The sequence below is a fragment of the Perca flavescens genome, chromosome 20 (genome assembly GCF_004354835.1).
Source record: "Perca flavescens isolate YP-PL-M2 chromosome 20, PFLA_1.0, whole genome shotgun sequence".
Lineage (NCBI taxonomy): Eukaryota > Metazoa > Chordata > Actinopteri > Perciformes > Percidae > Perca > Perca flavescens.
The window spans coordinates 25,665,673-25,686,484 of NC_041350.1; the positions used below are offsets into that span (position 1 = coordinate 25,665,673).

A 20,812-nucleotide genomic window follows, 5' to 3' on the forward strand; every position below is an offset into this window, starting at 1 on the left:
TGCCGTGTGCACTTGAACAAAACAACCAAAAAGAATAAATAAAGTGGACTCTCAGTCTCTGTTAACAAAAAATGCACTGGAATGAAAACCAAACACAACCAAAAACACTAAATAAAATGGAAATTTTTCCGCCTGCAATAATTTCCATTTAAAAATTATCAAGCTCTTTTTTATTTATCATGCGATTAATTGATTTATTGCATATTGCGACAGGCCTACTGACCAAATCGCAGCCTTTGTGATTAGGAAATCGCATTTTGACATATCGCGATATTATTGCAAATGCAATTAATCATTCAGCCCTACTCCATACTGTGGAAAGACGAGGACTATTAGTGAGTCTATCTGCTGTACTGTAGGGGGACCTCAAGGACCACAAATACTCAGTTACACTTTGATTCACCACGTGGGTTTTGATAGAGCAGCTAACAGGATCAGAGAAGGTCACACTCGGCAGAGACACTCCCACCTGCAGCTCTTCATATCTCTGTAACCACACCGACAGACGTACAGTATATGACACTCTGTTTTAGAACATGGATATTATCAAACATGGACGCCTCAGCTTTTTAATATCAATGCTCTGCATACAAGGTGAATAATTCATTAAGAACTCATTGCTTTACAGTGTTACAGTATTTTAAGATTGGCAGCAGAGGGTGACAATGAATTTAAAAGCGATCTACTTTAAACTACTAACCTGTTAACTGTTAAAACACACAGGTCTAATTGATGGGAGTGATGTCACCCAGACTCCGGACATACTGTGGAAAAACCAGACCGACAGTGCAACAATAAGCTGCAGACACACCAAGGGTGGCAGCTATTACCAGATGTACTGGTACAGACAGCTGCCAGGAGAAACAATGAAACTGGTAGTGTTCACTATTACAAACAGTAAACCTGACTTTGAACCAGGCTTTAATGATGAGAAATATTCAACCACCAAGACTGAAGCTGAGAGTGGGACATTCACAGTGAAGAATCTGGAGCCAGAAGATAAAGGCTTGTATTTCTGTGCTGTGAGTGAACACAGTGATACAGACACATTCAACAGCTGAACAAAAACCCCAGAGCACCGTTGGCTCTATTAGTGAGTCTATTTATCTTCTGTACTGTAGGGGGACCTCAAGGACCACAAATACTCAGTTACACTTTTGATCAGAAGCCACACAATATATGACACTCCCACCTGCAACTCTTTATCTCTGTGACTACACTGACAGTTTTCTGACTTTCTGAACATGGACAACAACAAACACACTCTCATCAGCTTGGTACTATTTCTGCTCTGCATAAAAGGTAAAGTCCAAAGCAACCAGAACACAATAATGACTTACACGACAATTAGAGAGATAACAAGTTCAAAATTTCAAAATGACTTAATGGTCTGTTTACCAGATAACATGTTCACTTTTAAGTTTACCATTTTTCACACACAGGTCTTATTGATGGGAGTGATGTCATCCAGACTGAAATTCTGTGGGAAAAACAGGGGGATAGTGGAACAATGAACTGTAGCCACACCAAGGGTGCTGACTACTTCCAGATGTACTGGTACAGACAGCTGCCAGGAGAAACAATGAAACTAATCGTGTTCACAAGAACCTCCAGCAAAGATCATGATTTTGGAGAGTTCAGCAAAGAGAAATTCTCAGCCACCAAGACTGAAGTAGAGAGTGGGACATTCACAGTGAAGAATCTGGAGCCAGAAGATAAAGGCTTGTATTTCTGTGCTGTGAGTAAACACAGTGATACAGACACATTCAACAGCTGAACAAAAACCCCAGTGCACCGTTGGCTCTATTAGTGAGTCTATTTATCTGCTGTACTGTAGGGGGACCTCAAGGACCACAAATACTCAGTTACACTTTTGATCAGAAGCCACACAATATATGACACTCCCACCTGCAACTCTTTATCTCTGTGACTACACTGACAGTTTTCTGACTTTCTGAACATGGACAACATCAAACACGCTCTCATCAGCTTGGTACTATTTCTGCTCTGCATAAAAGGTAAAGTCCAAAGAAACCAGAACACAATACTGACTTAAACGTCTATCAGACAGATAACAAGGAAAATTTCAAATTTACTAAATGGTCTGCTGTATACAAGATAACCTGTTCACTTTTAAGTTTACCATTTTTCCACACACAGGTCTTATTGATGGGAGTGATGTCACCCAGACTGACATACTGTGGAAAAAACAGGGGGAGAACGCAACGATGAATTGCAACCACACCAAGGGTTCTGGCTACTTCCAGATGTACTGGTACAGACAGCTACCAGGAGAAACAATGAAACTAATTGTGTTCACAAGACTCGGCAACAACGATCATGATTTTGGAGATTTCACTAAAGAGAAATTCTCAGCCACCAAGCCTGATGCTATGAGTGGGACATTCACAGTGAAGAATCTGGAGCCAGAAGATAAAGGCTTGTATTTCTGTGCTGCGAGTCAACACAGTGATAGAGACACATTCAACAGATGAACAAAAACCCCAGAGCACCGTTGGCTCTATTAGTGAGTCTATTTATCTGCTGTACTGTAGGGGGACCTCAAGGACCACAACTACTCAGTTACACTTTTGATCAGAAGCCACACAATATATGACACTCCCACCTGCAACTCTTTATCTCTGTGACTACACTGACAGTTTTCTGACTTTCTGAACATGGACAACAACAAACACGCTCTCATCAGCTTGGTACTGTTTCTGTTCTGCATGAAAGGTAAAGTCCAAAGAAACCAGAACACAATAATGACTTACACGACTAATAGAGAGATAACAAGTTCAAAATTGCTGTTAAGGTTCTGCAGTACACAAGTTTACATGTTCACTTCAGGTAACACTGTTTTTCACACGCAGGTCTTATTGATGGGAATGATTTCACCTATGGAGGAAATATTTATTCATAATTAGGGCCTGAGCGCCGACACCGGCAAAGGCCCTATTGAAACTGAAGGAATTCTTATTATTTTTCTATTATTATTTTCCCGTCAAATGAATTGCCTTTTTGAGGGGCTTAACATATTCAAAAACTCACCAAATTTGGCGGCCGCATCAAGTCTGGTGAAAATTTACGTATTTTAAGGGTTTCGGGAATAGGCGCACAAAAATGGCTCGCTAGCGCCCCCTAGAAAGTTACGAAAATTGAGCCCCTGCAGTGCGTTTAACGTAGACTCACGAAACTTGGTATACATATGTAACATGTCAAGATATACAAAAAATGTCATTAGAGCCATACCCTAAACCCAACAGGAAGTCCGCCATTTTGAATTAAATGTTCGAAATTAGTGCGATTTTGGCCATTTCCACATGTCGTACTTTAACAAACTCCTCCTAGAGATTTCATCCGATCAACTTCAGAATCGGTCTGTACCATCTTAAGATGTTAAAGATGAAAAGTTGTTAAAAGAAAAAAATTTCGTCATAGGGCGTGGCCGTGGCGGGGCGGCCATTTTGTGCGTTTTGCCGCCGAAACAGGAAGTGGGTGTAACTCGAGTGTACGTTGTCCGATTACCTCAAAACTTTTCAGGATTCATAAGAGTCCAACCCTGAGGACAAATAAAGGCTGATATTTACTTAAAGTCATAGCGCCCCCTAGTGGCAACAAGAAGTAGGCCTAAAAGTCAAGGTGCTATACTTTAACGAACTCCTCCTAGAGATTTCATCTGATGGACTTCAAACTTGGTCTGTACCATCCCAACACCTTAACGATGAAAAGTTATTAAAAGAAAAACTTTTTGTCAGACGGTGTGGGCGTGGCGTGGCAGCCATTTTGAGTGTTCAGCGATGAACAAAGAAGTTGTTGTAACTTGAGTGTACGTTGTCGTGTCTTCCCAAAATTTCTCACAATTGACAAGGGTCCAGGCCTGAGGACACCTACAGGCCAAAATTTACTTTTGGTCATAGCGCCCCCCGCTGGCAACAGGAAATCTGCCTTATATGACAAACATCATCCGATTTGCATGAAACTCAGAATGTGTGGTCTACGTGTGATACTGAGCCGCCCCCTATAATATGGCCACGCCCACTTACTCAGGCAACGCCCTCTTTCATAAAATTTGAACTTTTTAAGGTATACCCTTGTGTGAGGTATCATTGAACTCAGCATAGACTTCTTTCTTCATTGGTGATGGTTTGACCCGCCCCCTATGCTTAAGCCCCGCCCCCTTTCTTAAAATTTGAACCATTTAAGATAGACCCTTGTGTGAGGTATCAATGAACTCAGCAGAGACTTCCTTCTTCATTGGTGATGGTTTGGCCCGTCCCCTATGTTGAAGCCACGCCCTTTTGAATAAATGCTGATCCATCTAAGGTAGATTCTTGTGTGAGGTATCATTGAACTCAGCACAGACTTCCTTTTTAATTGGTGATGGTTTGACCCGCCCCCTACGCTTTTGCCACGCCCCTTTTCACAGCTAATGAACCGTATGACGTAGAGTCTTGTGTGAGCTATTGTTGTACTCGGCGGGAAGTTCCATTTTCATTGTTGACGATTCGCGGCATCTGAGTGCCGCGCAAATGCGCGGTCGCAAGCGGCGTCCGCCGGTAACCCGACGCGCGCAGAGGTGCGAGGGCCCGTCCATCGCTGCTCGCAGCTTTAATTGGCTTTTGAATTTCAATTTAACATTGGCTTTTAATTTTCATTTAATATTTGGCATTTCAATTTCCATTTAACATTGCCTTTTCATTTGGACTTGACACATGTCAATGTAAATGAGGAGGCGTGGCCCAAAGGCTGGTGGGAGGGTCTGAAACGAAAGGGGTGCACAGGCATCTTATGAGCAGCAGGGGGAGCTTACTGCTGGGGAGCATCTGTCTGCAGCTTCAGGCTGGCTTGGCCTCTTATTTCACATGATAGAAACTGATGATGTAGGCTAAACACAAACGACATTTCATGTGACAACAGTGAAGTTTTCATGTAGTTACTATAATTGGGCCCGTGTTAGTGAGGAATACATTAGGACTGGATTTAAAGCTGATTCTGGTTCCTAACTTCACCCCAGGTGTGTCTGTTTAAAACACGGACTCAGACAACTTCTCTCTTTTAAGGTTTTATTTAATTAAGCAACAGTAGAAACATAGGTGTGGGTAGCTCTGCGACGTGCGTTTGTGTGGTCAGATTTCGAGGACGCACACACACACAATCTCAACCGAACTGCGACCTCTCCTTTTTCTTTCTCTCACTCTTTTCTGAGCGTTTTTTTTTTTTTTTTTTTTTTTTACACACAGGTCTTATTGATGGGAGTGATGTCTCCCAGACTGACCTACTTTGGAAAGACCAGGGCGACAATGCAACAATGAACTGCAACCACACCAAGGGTGCTGACTACTTCCAGATGTACTGGTACAGACAGCTGCCAGGAGAAACAATGAAACTAATCGTGTTCACAAGACTCGGCAACAACGATCATGATTTGGGAGAGTTCAGCAAAGAGAATTTCTCAGCCACCAAGCCTGACACAGAGTGGGACATTCACGGTTAGATTTCTCCTGCCACAATTAATTTAAGCCTGTATTAGTCTAGTTCTTGCACATTTTTAGTTTCACCTTCACCTGCTAGCTAAGTTGCACGTGGCTGTTGATTCAATACAACGCCCTTGATATCGTATCATGGCAGAGTAGGCTAAACAGTGATTATTTTATACATTCATGAACAAATTCATTCAACATAATTCACAGCCAAATAATTAAAAGTATGTTATTTGAACATTTATAACCTAACCTAACCTGGCACTGCCTCCGATTTGGTGTCTGCTGTGGTGCACAGTGCTGTTTGGACCATGTGCCGCTTCCCTTTTTTTCCTCCATAAACTCTGCTCTCAGCTCCTCTGCCAGTTGCTGCATGAACTTCCTCCGGGACATTTTACAGCTGGTGCACTCCTTGGAGAGGATGTGTGTAATGATTCCAGCCAGTTGTAGCATGTATAAAGTTATATGAACACGTAGACAGCTACCGGCCATCTACGTGTACACCGCGCCTTTCACAGAGCGATCACCCGGTGCTTTTCTTCTGATTCAGTACTGAGTCCATCCACGCCGTAGCCTACGTTACCGACTCTGGCTTTGCCTTCGGCCCATCGGTGATGCCCGCACTTGTTACTCGAGACCGCTAGTTACGTTTCTCTGACAGAGACTATGATTATTACTAAGCTACCAAGATGCATCTTCTACCACGCAAAAGATGATATGTGTATGGCCAAAATAGGTCAAAGTGATTGCATTTTCTTTGCCTTTTGTGTAATGTACAGTATATAAAAATTTTAAATGAAAATACAGACTTTTAGGAAAATTCAGGTACCAGCAGGATTGTATTTTTCTATTTAGCAAATTTATTACACATGTAAATTTCAAAACTGTCAAAATGACCGTCCTGGCCATTCTAGTGTAAAAGAACAGGCCACAGGGGGACCATCTAGCAGCATGTATGCTACTCAGCATTAATGGGCCACCTCTTTCTGAATTCCCCTATAGCCGAGCCTTGGAGTTATTTTTCCAAAAGCCAAGAAAAATAAAATGCACACAGCAAGGCTGCAAACTTTGCCACTGAGGTAAATATGCAATTAGTTTCATTATGAATGGTTTCATACTATAGCCTACTTTGGGTTTTGGTTTCCCTATGAAGAATTTCTTGTAAAATTCATTTTGTAGACCTACAGTTTCTCAAAAATACAGTTCAATCAAAACAAAATGAAAATATGCCTCATTGTGTTGAATAGAGGTGAATAAATATATCTGTTTGTGTTGCAGCGAATGTCTGTTTAATATGTAAAACATTTGGCGGCGGGGGGGGGGGAGGGGTTCGGACAGATCTGCCCCCACTGGTAAAAGAAATCCTAGAGGAAACACTGAAAGGCTTGTATTTCTGTGCTGTGGCACAGTTAACCGGTTTGACATTGTAAAAATTCAGGTTTTGAGCTATTTTAACGAGTTTCTGTAAATTTGGACTGCAAATGAACTACATGGATGAGAGAATAGTTAACATATTATCTTAATCATTCATAATTATTTAAAAGCCTCTGAGAGTCCCTTAAAAATAAAGGCCGTGATGGAACTGAATGAAGAACACAGAATAATGAAAAATAATTATCCATGTTCTGTCTTCATGTGCCTGTGGTTAGAATCTAAAATACATTGGGCAGGATGACGCGCTTTCCCACCTCTCGGTGCAATTTGGGGGTGACGTTGCAACATTGTTGCATTTTTCATTTGGTTCGGTTTGCTTTCACGCGGCAATACGTCAAAACGCACCAAACACTGTAAACACACGCCACGCGGTCAAGACGGTTGCTTGTTTATTGGACAAAATATCCAAAACAGCATGCAGACACTTCTGGTCTCAGGAATAATGGAGTAACACCACATTTATAACGTCTTGGGTCTCCTGGTTCTGCTTTGGTGTTTAATATTCAGAAGAAGGCAAACAATGAGCAGCTGACACACAGCGAGTGAAGGAGGGAGATGATGAGGTCACACAGACAACCAGCGATGTGTGGTCAATTGTGTGCAAGATTGAAATCGCAGGCTAGGAAATGCTCTGTGTTTGGTTCACTTCCTGTATCTGGGTCGGTTCGCATTCTTACCTGAGGGCAACCGAACTCTAGTCCACTTGGAAGCGAACCGAGACTCCCGTTTTCAAGCGGACCAGAGTTAGTTTGTTTGATCCGCTCCAGAGTTCGGATGAGCTTTCACACCAGCCCAAACAAACCGGACTATCTGACCACATGCTCCAGGGTTTTAAACGGACAAAACGAGGCTGGTGTAACGCAACCTTAGGGTGTTTTCACACCAGTAGTTTGTTTGCTTTGGTCCGAATCAGTTGGTGAGGTAGTAAACTTGGAGCGATTTGCCCTCGGTCGGTTTGGTCTGGTTTCACACTTGGAAAAATCCAAGCATACCAAAATGCGCCATTACAAATCACGCAAGAACGTCCAGCCCTCTTATTGGTCCGATGTGTCTGGGGGCGGGAGGAAGAATACAGGAAGAAGGTCCTGTGTTCCGGACTAGCGCATTCTTGCATCTCCATGGTTAAACCAGCTCATTTCATTAAAATTATCAGACATGGTTTTGCGAGAGATGTAACTACGTCTGCTCTGGTCACCGAGACTTCGCTCTGCTCTGCCAGCGTACCGAGACCCCCTCTTCAAGCAGGTCTCGGTCCGCTTTTGGAGCGCACCCGAGAGCGAATGCCACATTCTCACCTGCCCTGACGAACCGCACCAGCGGGGCAAACGAACTCTAGGGTGATTCAACCGAACTAAAGGCTGTTGGTGTGAAAACGCCCTTACAGTCATCGGATAATGACAAAAACGCTAATGACCAAAGATATGTTACTCTAGAGGAGAGGCGGGTACCAAATCATGTCACACTCCCACAAACTGCTGCACCGATCTGAACTATCAGCCATAGAGTACGTAAATATCTGTAAAATTTGAAAAACACCTCCAAGCCTTCCTACTCAAGCAACTTACCGTATTTTTCACACCAGGAGGGGGTAGCAAACCTCAACAAATGAAATGAGGATGTCAATAGGACTGGGTTAAACCAATCAATCAAGTGATCTGACATCGACTAATAAAATCTCGAAATCAATCTTTTATGTTAAATATGTTCATATAATGTTAGTCTTGTTAAGTAAAATGCACTTTAAACAAACATTTTGGGGTTCAATTCTTAATACATTAACCTGGTGCATTATAAAAAAAAAAAAAAGAATTGAGGGGTTGCTTTTTGCTTGCAGTACAATTTGCAGCATCAGTTCTGAGAATCTTTTATATCCAAGCAAAACTGGTATTGTATATGAAATTTCCCTACCCTAATTGATATTAGAATCGAAAATGTGATCGAATCTGAACCTTGTGAATTGGAATCAGATCAATTCAGGAAATCATTGGCGATACCCAGCTCTAGATCCCAACCTACACTTCCAGTGACTAGACTAGATAACCCTACTTCCTCCCTCCTGATAAAGCTGTGACGTAGAGCCCTCTCTGACACCACCCCTGTTCATTGAACTGTAAATAGTGATGCACTCTGTTCCACAGGTGCTGAGCTGTCAGGACTGGAAAGGAGAGCTGATAGTTGAGCGTCAAATCTCATCTTCTTTTAACATGATATGTATGGTCTTTACATTCTGTTTTCTTTATCTGCCGGGAAATAATGGTGAGAAATAAAAAAAATATATATATATTCCAAAAAGAGTTAGACGCTGCACAGTTAATAATTTCAGTATTTAAAATCGTGTCTGTTTTTTTCCCCCACAGGTGCCTCTAATACCAACAGTGTCTTCCAAACGCCTCCTTTCATCATTAAGCGAAGTGGTGAATCGGTTGCCAGTGAGATCAATTGTTCACACAGCATAACAAATTATGATAACATTCTTTGGTACAGACAGGACGAACAGAAAGCTCTAAAGTTCCTGGGATATCTGAATGTGATCCACCCATACCCCGAGGACGACGTGAAAGGAAAAATCAGCATTGATGGAGTTGGCAGTACACATTCCAGCCTCAGCGTTTCTAATTTGTCATTAAATGACAACGGTGTGTATTTCTGCGCTGCCAGTCGGCACAGTGCTGCAGATTCCCCTCAAGTCAATACAAAAACTCTCCTTAGTCTGCAGACAGACAACATGTTGAGTCTCTTGAACACCTGCAGCCAGGCTCCAACTGAGACTTAAGATGTTATCAACTGTTCTGGCACAATTGTGACCTCTTCTGAGACTACGCTCTTTTCTTTTTAAGATTATTTCCGGGAGAATTTATTTGACAGGACAGCTAAAGACAGGAAACGGGAGAGGGGGCGTGACATGCAGCAAAGGGCCACAGGTCGGAATCAAACCCACAGCTGCTGCGGTAAGGACTGAGCCTTTGCACATGGGCGCACCATGAGTGAACCGTTTTTAAGGTTTACATTTAATAGTAAAAAGAAACATCCCTGTCAATTTTAAACTCTGGATGTGAGTGGATCACATGGTATATAGAAGCGGCAGGACAACAAAGGTCACTACCAGAGGGACTGTGTTGTACATCAGACATAGCAAGTTTGGGTCTCGAGTCAGAGCCACAACTACTGGAATAGTCTTCCTATTGAATTTAAAATCAAACCAAGTTTGCTAACATGAGTAATCATACCACCTCATCTCTGGCACCTTCCTTTACATACTCTCATTGTTTTTACATGCTTCTGCTACTTCTGTAATGTATTTATGCATTTTATTGTATTGTAGAGATGCACCAATCCGATACGGACTCAAATAGCCCGATCGAGTATCCGTGACGATGGGGCCGATCTATTCAATTCTATGTTCATATACAAAATACGTTATATCCTGGAATTCTCGTTAAAGCTATTGACCTACGCTTTGATAGGTGAAATAATCAAGCCTGCATGTACTCAAATGTATTTTCATATTTCATATGTTCTATAATGTGTTACAACGATCGAGGGAGAAGGTCACAGGGAAGCAAAGAGGCCACTATGCGTGCGATGGTGGGATCTGGTTCAGATGTTTAAGTTAATAACAAATTAGAGGCCCTGATTGAGTAACTGATTGAGTAACTAATTGAGTAACAGATGGCCTTTGGAGGGGGCCTACAGGATGCTTGAGTCTATCAGAGCATCGAAACCTGTCAGTATTAGGATAATATCATGGATGAGGGTTTCCAGACGTGAGTTTCAGGATCTATAAGACTGTAAGGTCGATCCGAAGTTCGGAGAGAGCACTTGGGTCTGTGCAGCGGTGCATGGCTGGGCGCTCTCCCTCATGAGAATCTTGTTCAATATTGAATAAAGCTGCCTATAATCTGAAATCATCGGAGTTGTCATCTTTGAGCATCTCCATCATCAATTTCCGGAGAGTTCCATCTCCTGTTAATTTGAAAGATGTATAACTAAGTTGCTGGTGATTTAATATTTGAATTATAAATAACAATTCTGTATGTAGAGCTGGGCGATATGGAGAAAATTGTTGTTCGGACTGACCTGCCCCCACTGCTAAAAAAAAATCCTAACATAAACACTTAAATTAATTAAGCCATTTTATTTTTTAATCCAATGTATGATAGTTTGACATTTTAAAAACTACTTTAAAGCTGCTGTTTAGCTACCAGAACACCCCTGATAGATAGATAGATAGATAGATAGATAGATAGATAGATAGATAGATAGATAGATAGATAGATAGATAGATAGATAGATAGTACCAGTTTCTGCTATTACAGTAGCAGTATTTTGCAGCCCTGAGTGCTTTTTAGTGTTGTTTTAGTCATTGAAATGTTTAACCTTTCAATCATGGAATCAAAAGTAAAAATATAAAAAGATTTACAGTGAAATAAGTATTTGACCCCTTGCTGATTTTGCAGGTTTGCCCACTTACAAAGAATGCAAAAATCTACAATTTTAATCATATGTACATTCTAACAGTGAAAGACAGAATCCCAAAGAAAATTCCAGAAAATCACATCATATGAATTTATTAAAATTGATAACCATCTGATGAGGAAAAACAAGTATTTGACCCCCTGGACAAACAGCATGTTAATATTTTGTAGAAAAGCCATTATTGGCCAGCACAGATGTCAAACGGTTTTTATAGTTGGTGACAAGGTTTGTGCACATTTCGGCAGGGATGTTGGCCCACTCCTCCCTGCAGACAGCCTCCAAATCATTCAGGTTCCGAGGTTGTCGCCTGTCAACACGAATTTTTAGCTCCCTCCAAAGATTTTCAATCGGATTCAGGTCTGGAGACTGGCTAGGCCACTCCAGAACCTTGATGTGCTTCTTCTTCAGCCACTCTTTTGCTGCTTTGGCGGTGTGCTTAGGGTCGTTGTCGTGCTGAAACACCCATCCTCGACCCATCTTCAGCTCTCTCACTGAGGGAAGGAGATGTCGGTCCAGAATTCCACGATACATGGCCCCGTCCATCCTCCCCTCAATACGATGGAGTTGTCCCGTCCCCTTGGCTGAAAAGCACCCCCAAAGCATGATGTTGCCACCACCATGCTTGACGGTGGGGATGGTGTTCTTTGGGTTGTACTCTGTGTTCTTTGCCCTCCAAACACGACGAGTTGAGGCCAAAAAGTTCTATTTTGGTCTCATCTGACCCATCACCTTCTTCCAGGCCTCTTCTGAGTCGTCCAGGTGGTGAATGGCGAACTTCATGCGGGCCTGTACATGTTTCTTCTTGAGCAGGGGGACCTTGCGTGCGCTGCAGGATTTCAATCCATGACGGCGTAGTGTGTTACCAACGTTTCTTTTGTAACTGTGGTCCCAGCTGCCTTCAGTTGATTCATCAGTTCCCCCCTTGTGGTTTTGGGATGATTCCTCACCGTTCGCATGATCAGGGACACCCACGAGGCAAGATCTTGTGTGGAGGCCCAGACCGAGGGATGTTGGCGGTGGTGTGGTGCTTCTTCCATTTCCTGATAACTGCACCGACAGTTGATCTTTTCTCTCCAAGTTGCTTTCCGATTCTCTTGTAGCCCATCCCAGCCTTGTGCAGATCAACAATCTTGTCCCTGATGTCCGTAGAAAGCTCTTTGGTCTTGCCCATGGTGGTGATGTTGGATGCTGGTTGTTTGGGTGTTGACAGGTGTCTTTTATACAGGTAACGAGGTGAGGCAGGTGTATTTGATGTAGATAATTGGTTCGGATTGGGGCTCTGTCTTAAAGAAAGACTAACTGGCTTGTAGGAGCCAGAATACTTGCTGTTTGTCCAGGGGGTCAAATACTTGTTTTTCCTCATCAGATGGTTATCAATTTTAATAAATTCATATGATGTGATTTTCTGGAATTTTCTTTGGGATTATGTCTTTCACTGTTAGAATGTACATATGATTACAATTGTAGATTTTTGCATTCTTTGTAAGTGGGCAAACCTGCAAAATCAGCAAGGGGTCAAATACTTATTTCCCCCACTGTATCTTGACAAAAGATTTCAGTTAAATACATAATTCCTAAAATACATATCTTCTCATCGACAAGCTGAACTATTCCAAAGTCTAAAGTTTATTTAACGGAGGGCAGAATGTCCCTGCTGTAAGAAAGGTAGCAGCTGCAGTAAAGCCTTCAGACTCCAGAATCACTTCATATAGTGTTAAGTTGGAAATGAGAGACCGGCTTCAGTTTACAGAAAATAAAAGAAGTTCAATATATAAAACCTTTGCTGTCGAGTTTTCAACATGATTGTGTTAGTTTAAAAACAACCTGTTTTTAAAAGACAAATAGACAGATAAGGGAATTTTTTTCAATTTTGTTCTTTTGTTGTCGTTTTATTTCAATCATTTTTCGGTTGTGTCAGGAAAACCGGATCACCCGGAGTAACCCTACACTTCTTTAGTGGAACCTGCAAGTCTTTGGAGTGTGGCAGGAAACCGGATCACCCAGAGTAACAATATTCTTCTTTAGTGGAACCTGCAAGTCTTTGGAGAGTGGTAATAAACTGGATCACCCAGAGTAACAATATTCTTCTTTAGTGGAACCTGCAAGTCTTTGGAGTGTGGTAATAAACTGGATCACCCAGAGTAACAATATTCTTCTTTAGTGGAACCTGCTAGTCTTTGGAGAGTGGTAATAAACTGGATCAGCCAGAGTAACAATATTCTTCTTTAGTGGAACCTGCTAGTCTTTGGAGAGTGGTAATAAACTGGATCACCCAGAGTAACAATATTCTTCTTTAGTGGAACCTGCTAGTCTTTGGAGTGTGGTAATAAACTGGATCAGCCAGAGTAACAATATTCTTCTTTAGTGGAACCTGCTAGTCTTTGGAGAGTGGTAATAAACTGGATCACCCAGAGTAACAATATTCTTCTTTAGTGGAACCTGCTAGTCTTTGGAGAGTGGTAATAAACTGGATCACCCAGAGTAACAATATTCTTCTTTAGTGGAACCTGCTAGTCTTTGGAGAGTGGTAATAAACTGGATCACCCAGAGTAACAATATTCTTCTTTAGTGGAACCTGCTAGTCTTTGGAGAGTGGTAATAAACTGGATCACCCAGAGTAACAATATTCTTCTTTAGTGGAACCTGCTAGTCTTTGGAGAGTGGTAATAAACTGGATCACCCAGAGTAACAATATTCTTCTTTAGTGGAACCTGCTAGTCTTTGGAGTGGTAATAAACTGGATCAGCCAGAGTAACAATATTCTTCTTTAGTGGAACCTGCTAGTCTTTGGAGAGTGGTAATAAACTGGATCACCCAGAGTAACAATATTCTTCTTTAGTGGAACCTGCTAGTCTTTGGAGAGTGGTAATAAACTGGATCAGCCAGAGTATGGCCACGCTTGCTTCTCCTTTTTGTGAGGCTGCAGTCCCAATCACTGAGCTGCCATGTGGCCTCAGAAGAGGAGGGAGAGAGGATGGACGGGAGATAGATGGAGAAGAGAATGCCGAGTTCACACAAGACTTCACACAAGTCTGGTGGTAGAGGGTAGTAGGTGGGGAAGGGGCTGGGGGAATAGGAGAGGAGACGAGAAGGGGAAGGAGGAAAGAAAGGATGTTACTTCTCTCTCCTCTCATGCTTTTTTTCCGCCTCTTTTTCTTTTTTAAGTCTTTTAAATTCCTCCTCCTTTCTCTTCTCATTTTCCTTTTTCTCTTTCTTCTCTCTCTTTGCTTCCTGCTTCCTCGCTTTCTTGTCTCTTTTCTCCATCTCCTCCTTTTCTTTCTTCTGTCTTTTAAGTTCCTCCTTCTGTGCCTTCTTTTCCTGTCTTCTCAGCTTGGTCTTCTCCTTGTCACTTTTCTGGGCGAGCTCCTGGAGGCTGACTTGAAGAACCTGGAGGTCAGTGTTGTGCCCTCTGAGGATCTCCAGTTCTTCTTCTCTTTGAGCCACCTTGATGTTCCACCCATCCTCCATCTCTCTGCTCTTTTTCTGCAGCTGCTGCAGTCTCTCGGAGATCACCTCCTTTTTTTGACATCAAATCCTTGTTTTTTGACATCAAATCCTTGTTTTTTGACATCAAATCCTTCTTTTTCGACATCAAATCCTTTTTCAACATCATATCCTTCTTTTTCAACATCAACAAATTTTACAACATTAAATCCTTGTTTTTCAATTTGATAAGACTGACCTCGTCCTGCCAGGCCTGTCTCATCCTCTTGTTCTCCTCTTTAATGGATGCATTGAACTGTTTGAACTCTGAACTCCAGTGGCTTTTCACTGCCTCTGTGAGATTTTTTTTCTTTGGTCAAACCTTCCTTAAGAAGGCGGATCTCTTCATCTTTCTCTGACTCCTTGAGTTTCCTGTCCTTCTCCTCAAGTCAATACAAAAACTCTCCTTAGTCTGCAGACAGACAACATGTTGAGTCTCTTGAACACCTGCAGCCAGCCTCCATCTAAACAGAGCCTTTGAAGATTTTATCACCTTTTTATTTATTTATTTTTAAACACAATTTTGAGCCCATCGGAGGTCATGTTATAGGCCCAAAATTTCACATTCGTTATCAACCTTGGATGTGCAGAACATCAATTTTGAGATAGTGTCTCCTGGACCTGGAACTACAGAGAGAGCTAAAAAAAAAAAAAAACATATTCAAACTGTTCTGATTCCTGCAGTCTGTTCAGGTTTATTAAAAAAAAAAAAAAAAAAAAAAAAAAAAAAAACACATCCCCACATTTTGTAATAAGTCTTCATCCCTCATGACATTCTTTAGTACAGAAATATCATCCATATTCTGTTCCACGATCATCACAAAATACATCACATAATATTTGTCTTCCTCAGCCTTATCGATGTTACTGAACTTAATTACAGGTAGCATGTCATGGCAGTGATTAACGGTAGGGGGACCTACTGTACCACTTAGACACCCACCTATCTACACTTTAATGCAATGACACTCCCACCTTCGACTCTTCATGTCTCTGTCACTACTTGAGACTGGTAGTTTGTCTAACAGAACATGAGTATCATCATAACCAACCAATACCTCCTTACTTTGTCAGTCTTTTTGCTGTGGACTACAGGTAATTCACAATAAAATCACCTATGTACAACTTTACATTTAATTACTTTTTCATGTTTTTGCTCTAATTTTAATTGATTGCCGTTTTGTTGAAAGTGATCTCCGTTAACGGAATGCTGAGTAAAAGTTTATGAGTTGATAACTTTCTATTCTACACAAAGGTCCTATTGGTGGGAGTGATGTCACCCAGACTGACATACTGTGGAAAAGTAAGGGTGAACATGCAACAATGAACTGCAACCACACCAAGGGTGCTGGCTACAGCCAGATGTACTGGTACAGACAGCTGCCAGGAGAAATAATGAAACTAATCGTGTTCACAAGATTCGGCATCGACGATCATGATTTTGGAGAGTTCAGCAAAGAGAAATTCTCAGCCACCAAGCCTAACGCTGAGAGTGGGACATTCACAGTGAACAATCTGGAGCCAGAAGATAAAGGCTTGTATTTCTGTGCTGTGAGTCAACACAGTGATACAGACACATTCAACAGCTGAACAAAAACCCCAGAGCACCGTTGGCTCTATTAGGGAGTCTATCTGCTGTACTGTAGGGGGACCTCAAGGACCACAAATACTCAGTTACACTTTGATTCACCACGTGGGTTTTGATAGAGCAGCTAACAGGATCAGAGAAGGTCACACTCGGCAGAGACACTCCCACCTGCAGCTCTTCATATCTCTGTAACCACACCGACAGACGTACAGTATATGACACTCTCAGTTTTAGAATATGGATATTATCAAACATGGACGCCTCAGCTTTTTAATATCAATGCTCTGCATACAAGGTGAATAATACATTAAGAACTCATTGTTTCATTATAGTGTTACAGTATTTTAAGATTGGCAGCAGAGGGTGACAATGAATTTAAAAGCAATCTACTTTAAACTACTAACCTGTTAACTGTTAAAACACACAGGTCTAATTGATGGGAGTGATGTCACCCAGACTCCGGACATACTGTGGAAAAACCAGACCGACAGTGCAACAATAAGCTGCAGACACACCAAGGGTGGCAGCTATTACCAGATGTACTGGTACAGACAGCGGCCGGGAGAAACCATGAAACTGATAGTGTTCACAACAACCACCAGCAAAGATCATGATTTTGGAGAGTTCAGCAAAGAGAAATTCTCAGCCACCAAGACTGAAGCTGAGAGTGGGACATTCACAGTGAAGAATCTGGAGCCAGAAGATAAAGGCTTGTATTTCTGTGCTGTGAGTGAACACAGTGATACAGACACATTCAACAGCTGAACAAAAACCCCAGAGCACCGTTGGCTCTATTAGTGAGTCAGTTTATCTGCTGTACAGTAGGGGGACCTCAAGTACAATCACAGAACATCGCATCATACAGTCACCTCCACCTATAACTCTTCATATCTGTGCTGTAGGGGTGTAAAGATATATCTATCCAGATTAAAATATCAATTCAATGATCAACGATCCAATATTATCAATGCAAAGTGAAATATTGATACATATCACCTGTAAAAAGCCACTTTATTTTAGATTCTCCAAGAATAGTTTGTTATTGGGCACCTGGGTAGCTCACCTGGTAGAGCGCGTGCCCATATATAGAGGTTTACTCCTCGATGCAGCGGCCGCAGGTTCGACTCCGACCTGTGGCCCTTTGCTGCATGTCATTCTCCCTCTCTCTCCCCTTTCGTGTCTTCAGCTGTCCTGTCAAATAATGGCCTAAAATGCCACCAAAAAAACAACTTTAAAAAAAATTGTTATTAATTTAAAAGCCTGGAAGAGCTGAGTTTTAAAACTGACTAATTATATTTAAGTTGCATTTTTGAGTTGCTATAAATGTAACCGTATAGAATTATGATATTGTCTTATATTGATCGCAGGCCCATGAATTGAATGTGTATCGTGACACACTTTACAGTAAGATACCAGCAAATATCATATGGTTGTCCAAAGAATCGCTATAATATCGTGTTGTGATAAAACTATTGTGATTTACACCCCTACTCTGCTGTAACCCCTCCCATCACACAGACTGACAGGGACTCTGGTCTCGGAGTTCATTTAGCTCACAACACAGTAATGGTGACAGCAGGTCTGATCAGAGCCTCTGCAGCTCTGCTCTGGATTGTAGGTACTGTACATTAGAGGAGGAGCTGCTGCTTTAGCTTTACATGCTACTAATGAGTTGATGCTGACCATATTGATTGTTGGTGGTCCTGGAACATGAGGTCACGGTTTATTTTTTTTATTTCTTACCCTCACAGGTCTAATTGATGGGAGTGATGTCACCCAGCAGCCTCTGCTGTGGAGGCCCGAGGGTCAGTCGGCCACAATCAACTGCAGTCACACTAAGGATGCTACTTTTTTCCAGATGTACTGGTACAGACAGCTGCCAGGGGAGGGAATTAAGCAAATCGTTTTCACAACTCCAACTCCCCCACATAAATATGAAAGTGGCTTCAGTGAGGAGAAATTTCCAGCAACAAAGAGCGATGCTCTGACTGGATCTTTGACGGTGGAGAAGCTGCTGCCTGAGGACAGAGGAGTGTATTTTTGTGCTGTGAGTCAACACAGTGATGCAGGTGACTGAGACAGCTGTACAAATACTCATGTGAATAGAAGATAACAGTCTCTTTGATGGACTACAGAGGGAGCTCTAAACTAACACTGATACTGATATCTGTTACCAACTGCACATGTAGATTCCTGTTAGCATTCAGGTAGGGCTGCGACTATTTTCATTGTCGATTGATCGGTTGAATGTTCTCTAGATTAATTGATTGTTGTTTGGTCTAGAAATTATGTGTTTCCCAAAAGTCCAAGAGGACGACCTCAAAAGGTCTTGTTTTGTCCACAACTCAAAGATATTTAGTTTACTGTCACAGAGGAGTGAAGAAAAGTTTTTGTTATATAGTTACCTGTCACAAGGTGACAGTACAGTATGTCAGTGAAACTGATTTTTTTTTACTTTTTTTAATAAAAAAATGAATCAAACTGATTATCAAAATAGTTGGCGATTCATTTAATAGTTGACAACTCATCAGTTATCTTTTCAGTTCTACATTCAGTATTATTTGTAGTAATAGTGCAAAAGATAATTTCAACATGTGGAAAAAGAAATGTCATATCCTTTGCAGGATCAATAATGTCACAATGAATGTAACTCCACATGTACTCTGTACTCTAACTGGACATGTTTCCAGGTATTTCTACAGTCCCTATATGGATTGCGTTGTGTTCTAAACTTTCAAACCTATTCAGGAAAGGGAGAGTGGTGGAAGAGCTCAATGTTGTTTAAGCATGAAAGTTCATAGAAACAGTAATGTACCTTGACAAAATCATTTTAACTCAAGGTCCACTTACTGGACCCTTTTACCAATGACCGTAAGATAGCTTTGAGTTCACTTTATGTTATCATTTCTTATCACTTAATGAATGTCTGTATATTACCAAACATGTATTAACATATAAAATTGTTTATGAGAATGCATTTGTTACAAGCCAACATAAAGCAGAACACCACAACTAGGGCTGGGCAATATGGAGAAAATCAAATATCACGAGATTTTTGACCAAATACCTCGATATCGATACCGCAACAATATTGTAGTGTTGACGATTGGTGCTTTCACAAAATATTTACACAATGAGTTTTTGATGAATAATCATCAGTAATATGGATATAAAACTAAGTGGGCAAAGGCAAATAGAACAGCTAGAACAGTCTGGTAAGTTCATAAAATTACATCACTACTGTGATGCAGCCTTTAATACCAGGAAAAGACAACAATTATGCCATATTACGATATAACGATATCCAAAATCTAAGACAATATCTAGTCTCATATCACGATATCGATATAATAGCGATATATTGCCCAGCTCCAACCACATTTCAAAGATTTTAATCATCATGTAGTGTCATTAAGCATGTTAACGTATAACGAATGCTTTTTGCTGGCTTATTGAGGTAATTTAATAGACAAACACTGGGCAGAACTTAGTCTAAGTTACAAATGTTTCTTATGCAGTTAAAGGTCTTTTAATGTCAGTGATGTTTTTAAATAGAGGGGTGAAACAGGCCAATAAGAGGTAGCATGTCAGGAAATCTGTATCTGCATACATGTATGTAGATACATGTACATCGGTACCAACTTGGTACCAAAATTCGGAAAACGTGCCTGTACTCATTTTTCCAAATACCAGGGGATGCAATCCTTCCGGCCCTGAAGGAGGCAGTATATACGCCTAATGTTAAAAATGTTCTAGACTGCCGCTAAATGCTGAAGAACAACACCGACTAGGGGTGGGCGATTTGGACAAAAAAATAATATCGCAATATTTTTGGCTATTTTGACCATAACGATAATTAGACGATATCCTTTAAAAATTTTTTTTTTTTTTTTAGAGTTACTTAATCACTGATGATAATAATGGGCAGAATGTTGAATGAAAACAGTTCTTATTTATTTCATTTACAGAATTTACAAAATAATAATTGAACTAGTGTAGGAACATTGAACTCTGAGTAAACATTCAGTTGGACACCTGAATGTAAATTGTGCAGCATACAAGTGGATGAAATAATAATAAACAAAGGGCTCTGTTGTGTAACATACTGCACACAACCATGTCCTTATTGGAAGCAGTCCTGGAGCTGGGACAGGGCAGCGTCAGGTCAGGTTTGGATAGTCCTACTTGGCTGTATAGTCCTTCTGACCGGGATGTATGCTGGGATCAGGAGTAGTTGGATGTGATCTGACTGGCCCAGGTGAGGGAGAGGTGTAATTCTGTATGATTTCTTGATGTTAGAGTATACATGGTCTAGTGTGTTCTTCCCTCTAGTAGCACAATCTACATG

At 41.2% G+C, this 20,812-nt stretch overlaps 4 gene segments (V, D, J or C); all 4 read left to right on the forward strand.

Moving 5' to 3' along the window:
- Positions 1-1,882: 1,882 nt before the first annotated feature.
- LOC114547168 (T cell receptor beta variable 29-1-like) lies at positions 1,883-2,495 on the forward strand. The segment is given in 2 exon segments: positions 1,883-2,018; positions 2,161-2,495. Coding segments are annotated over 2 exon segments (393 nt in total).
- Positions 2,496-15,877: 13,382 nt separating this feature from the next.
- Positions 15,878-16,466, forward strand: LOC114547169 (T cell receptor beta variable 29-1-like). The segment is given in 2 exon segments: positions 15,878-15,971; positions 16,132-16,466. Coding segments are annotated over 2 exon segments (399 nt in total).
- A 177-nt stretch (positions 16,467-16,643) lies between these two features.
- On the forward strand, positions 16,644-17,229 carry LOC114547170 (immunoglobulin kappa variable 1-9-like). The segment is given in 2 exon segments: positions 16,644-16,759; positions 16,892-17,229. Coding segments are annotated over 2 exon segments (396 nt in total).
- A 797-nt stretch (positions 17,230-18,026) lies between these two features.
- LOC114547171 (T cell receptor beta variable 29-1-like) lies at positions 18,027-18,541 on the forward strand. The segment is given in 2 exon segments: positions 18,027-18,082; positions 18,216-18,541. Coding segments are annotated over 2 exon segments (378 nt in total).
- The last annotated feature ends 2,271 nt before the right edge of the window (positions 18,542-20,812 follow it).